The following is a 3,217-nucleotide window of genomic DNA, read 5'->3' on the forward strand; positions in this document are numbered from 1 at the left end:
CATTATAATTAAATTAATTCTTAAAAAATCCCACACAAATAACATTTTATCGAAATAAGTAAATTGAAAATAATTTTAAAGAAGAAGAATAAATAAACAAACTAAAAATGAGAATTTTTTTTATAGTAAGATTTTATAATTAAATAAAAATAAAATAACGTGCTTGCTTAATATGCAAGAAAAGATAATAATAACAGTTGACATATTTTATTAAGTAATTTGCGTTATTTATAATTTTAATTTTAATTTATTTTTTGATAATTATATTTTAATATGTTTAGTTGCGGATATCCCATAGAGAGCACAAGTGCGGGAGTTTTATAATATTTAACACAATAAAACAGTGAATTTAAATATTATAAGTTAATAGTTAAATAATATCTTGAGAACTACTTTATATGTAATTAAATTACATAATTACTATTTTATATATGTAACTAAAAAGTGGATAGAAACTAAAAATGAGAAAAAGCAATTAAATAAAATATTAAATAACCCTTGGAAATAAGTAAAATATTATAATTAAATGATTTCCCTTGGGAAGGAGTGGCATTTTTTAGAACTTCTCTCTCGGCGCACGTTAAGCAAGGCATGCTAACGTGCACCTCGTAGGGGGAAAACATGTCCGCACACCATCGTTGTTCTGGGAAAGCTTCTCCATCGGTGAAACTTGTCACACCGGAGGATGGGCGTAGTCGCAAACTGTCAGCTATAACCTTTGGGAGCTATCTCCCTCCACAATTTTGCTTTATCCCTGAGGAGGACGAAGGTGTGTTTTCAGATTCGATTTCGGAAGGTTCAATTAGACTCAAAGACTTTGGGGTTTCGGATGGGTCGTCGGCAACTCGTCGACTCCAATTCTCGGAGGTTGCTACCTTAGCTCAACCATCTCCGGTGGAGGTTAAGGATGATCGACAGAATCGTCTAGCACAAAAAGGTAAAAGGCTTACATATGTCCCTCCAAAGACCAGTCAGGGTCGAATTGTAGTGAATATTGTCAAAGAGGATGTAGAGTCTCAAGAATTGTATTGGAAAACTGCATTAATTGGATTTGTTGTGGGAGATACGCCATAGCTGAAATCGATGGAAACTTTCATATCGAACACGTGGAGGTTTGCCCAAAAACCCCAAATCCTTATCCATGAGTCAGGTTATTTCAAATTTCGCTTTCAAACACAAGCGGACTGTGATAGGGTATTAATGGGGGGACCTTACACATACCACAATAAGCCTTTCATAGTACAAAATTGAGAGATAGACTATGAATTTGACCCTGATCGCTTAACAATAATCCCTTTGTGGATTAATTTCCCTTCTTTGCCTGTTGGTTACTAGTCAACTGAAGCTTTAAGCAAGATTGCAAGTGTTGTGAGTAGACCTTTGTACACGGATAGGGTTACTGCTGATATGGAGAGAATTGCTTATGCTCGTGTATTAGTGGAAACTAATGTCTCACAGCCGCTCATAGATTCAATTGACATAGTTACACTGTCTGGATCCATACATAAGCAGTACATTGAATATGATTGGAAGCCTAGGTACTGTACAAGTTGCTTGAAATTTGGGCATTGGGTGGATGAGTGTAGAAACAAAATAGAGGAACCACAACAACATGAAGAGTTTCAAGAAGCTCCGAGGAGGGGAAGGAGAAATAGAAGACCTGCTAGACAAGGTTGGCTGCCAAAAGAGGGTGAATAACAGACAAATGCACCAGGGCTAACAGTGAAGGAAAGTGAAATTGATCCACCAATCCCAAATGCTGACCTAACTCATGTTGCTGGAAATGCAGTACCAGGTGATCTACAACCTAGGATGCAGGTAACAGTTCCTTCATAGAATCAGGAACTAAGGGTGCACACTGAGGTTCCTACTGCTAATACCTATGATGGTCTCCTACAATTGGCTCACACTGTGTCTAGCCGAGAGGAGGACCCTGGGATTGTACCCAACCCCCCATAAAGATAGCAACATGGAATATAAGGGGCCTAAACTAGCCCCTTAAGAAAAATGAGGTGAGAACCTTTTTGCATAAACATGGTGTGGAACTGTTTTGGTGTATTGAGACAAGAGTGAAGGAATAAAAAGCTCAAAATATACTTAGGAAGATTGCACAGGGGTGGACTACATGTTGTAATTATCCTATGGCCCCAAATGGAAGAATCTGGTTATTCTGGAAGCCCTATATACAAGTGCAAGTTATTCAGAAAAAGGATCAATTCATCCACTGTAAGGTTGAGAATACATCAACCTCTTTTGTTGCCTATATTACAGTTATTTATGCCCATAATGATGCTCAAGACAGAATCAGCTTGTGGAATGACCTAAGGCAGCTTAGTGTAGGTCTGAATGCATGGCTTTTATGTGGTGATTTTAATAATGTTCTCTCTTCAGAGGATAGAATTGGATCCCCGGTAACACCTGCTGAGACTAAGGATTTTCAAAGTTGTATTGATGATCTCCAACTTACATCTTTAAAGTCCAAAGGCTGGCATTATACTTTTTGCAATAAGCAACAACAGGGTGCAAGAGTTTATTCAAAGATAGACTGGGCACTTGGAAATTTTCAATGGATACAGAACTATGGACATGTAGAAGCAGAGTTCCTCAATCCTGGGATCTCTGACCACTCTCCCATTTTCATTGAATATAAACTTCATGTGAGAACCCGTCCCAAACATTTTAAACTCTACACAACTGTGCTGAACCATCATGATTTTCCTGCAATTGTGAAAACTGTCTGGGCAAGAAAGCATAGAGGCACCAAGATATCTCAACTATGGCAAAAGCTGAAGGACCTGAAACTGGCTCTTAAGAAGCTCAACACATACACGGCTTTATATGCCCAGAGGCTGCAAACCACAAGACAGAAGCTGGATAGAGTGCAGAATCAGATCTCTTGCCAGCCTCTGAACCAGTTATTGGTAATAGAGGAGAAACAACTGTTGGAGGATTTAACAAAGTGGAGTCTAGTAGAGGAGCAGGCTCTTAGACAAAAGTCTAGAGCCATGTGGATAGAATGTGGCGATGCCAATACAAAGTACTTCCATGCCTAAATGAAGATACAGGCTAGCAGGAATCCAGTCACTTCTGTGTAATATGCCAGTGGTACTAAGCTAATAGATCCTGAGATGGTAGAACATGAATTTGTCACTTTTTTCTCGAACCTCATGGGATCCTCAACAGAGCTTCTACCGTTCCCCAATTCAGAAGTAATAAA

General features: G+C 38.4%; 1 protein-coding gene across 1 annotated transcript; it reads left to right on the top strand.

Annotated features, from left to right (window-relative positions):
• The first annotated feature begins 1,141 nt into the window (after nt 1-1,141).
• On the top strand, nt 1,142-1,836 carry LOC132612099 (uncharacterized). Its single transcript, XM_060326440.1, has 3 exons — nt 1,142-1,150; nt 1,336-1,672; nt 1,715-1,836. Exons 1-3 carry the CDS (start codon nt 1,142-1,144, stop codon nt 1,834-1,836), a joined length of 468 nt encoding a protein of 155 aa, XP_060182423.1.
• Nucleotides 1,837-3,217: the final 1,381 nt, after the last annotated feature.

The sequence above is a fragment of the Lycium barbarum genome, chromosome 9, assembly GCF_019175385.1.
Source record: "Lycium barbarum isolate Lr01 chromosome 9, ASM1917538v2, whole genome shotgun sequence".
NCBI classification, from domain to species: domain Eukaryota; kingdom Viridiplantae; phylum Streptophyta; class Magnoliopsida; order Solanales; family Solanaceae; genus Lycium; species Lycium barbarum.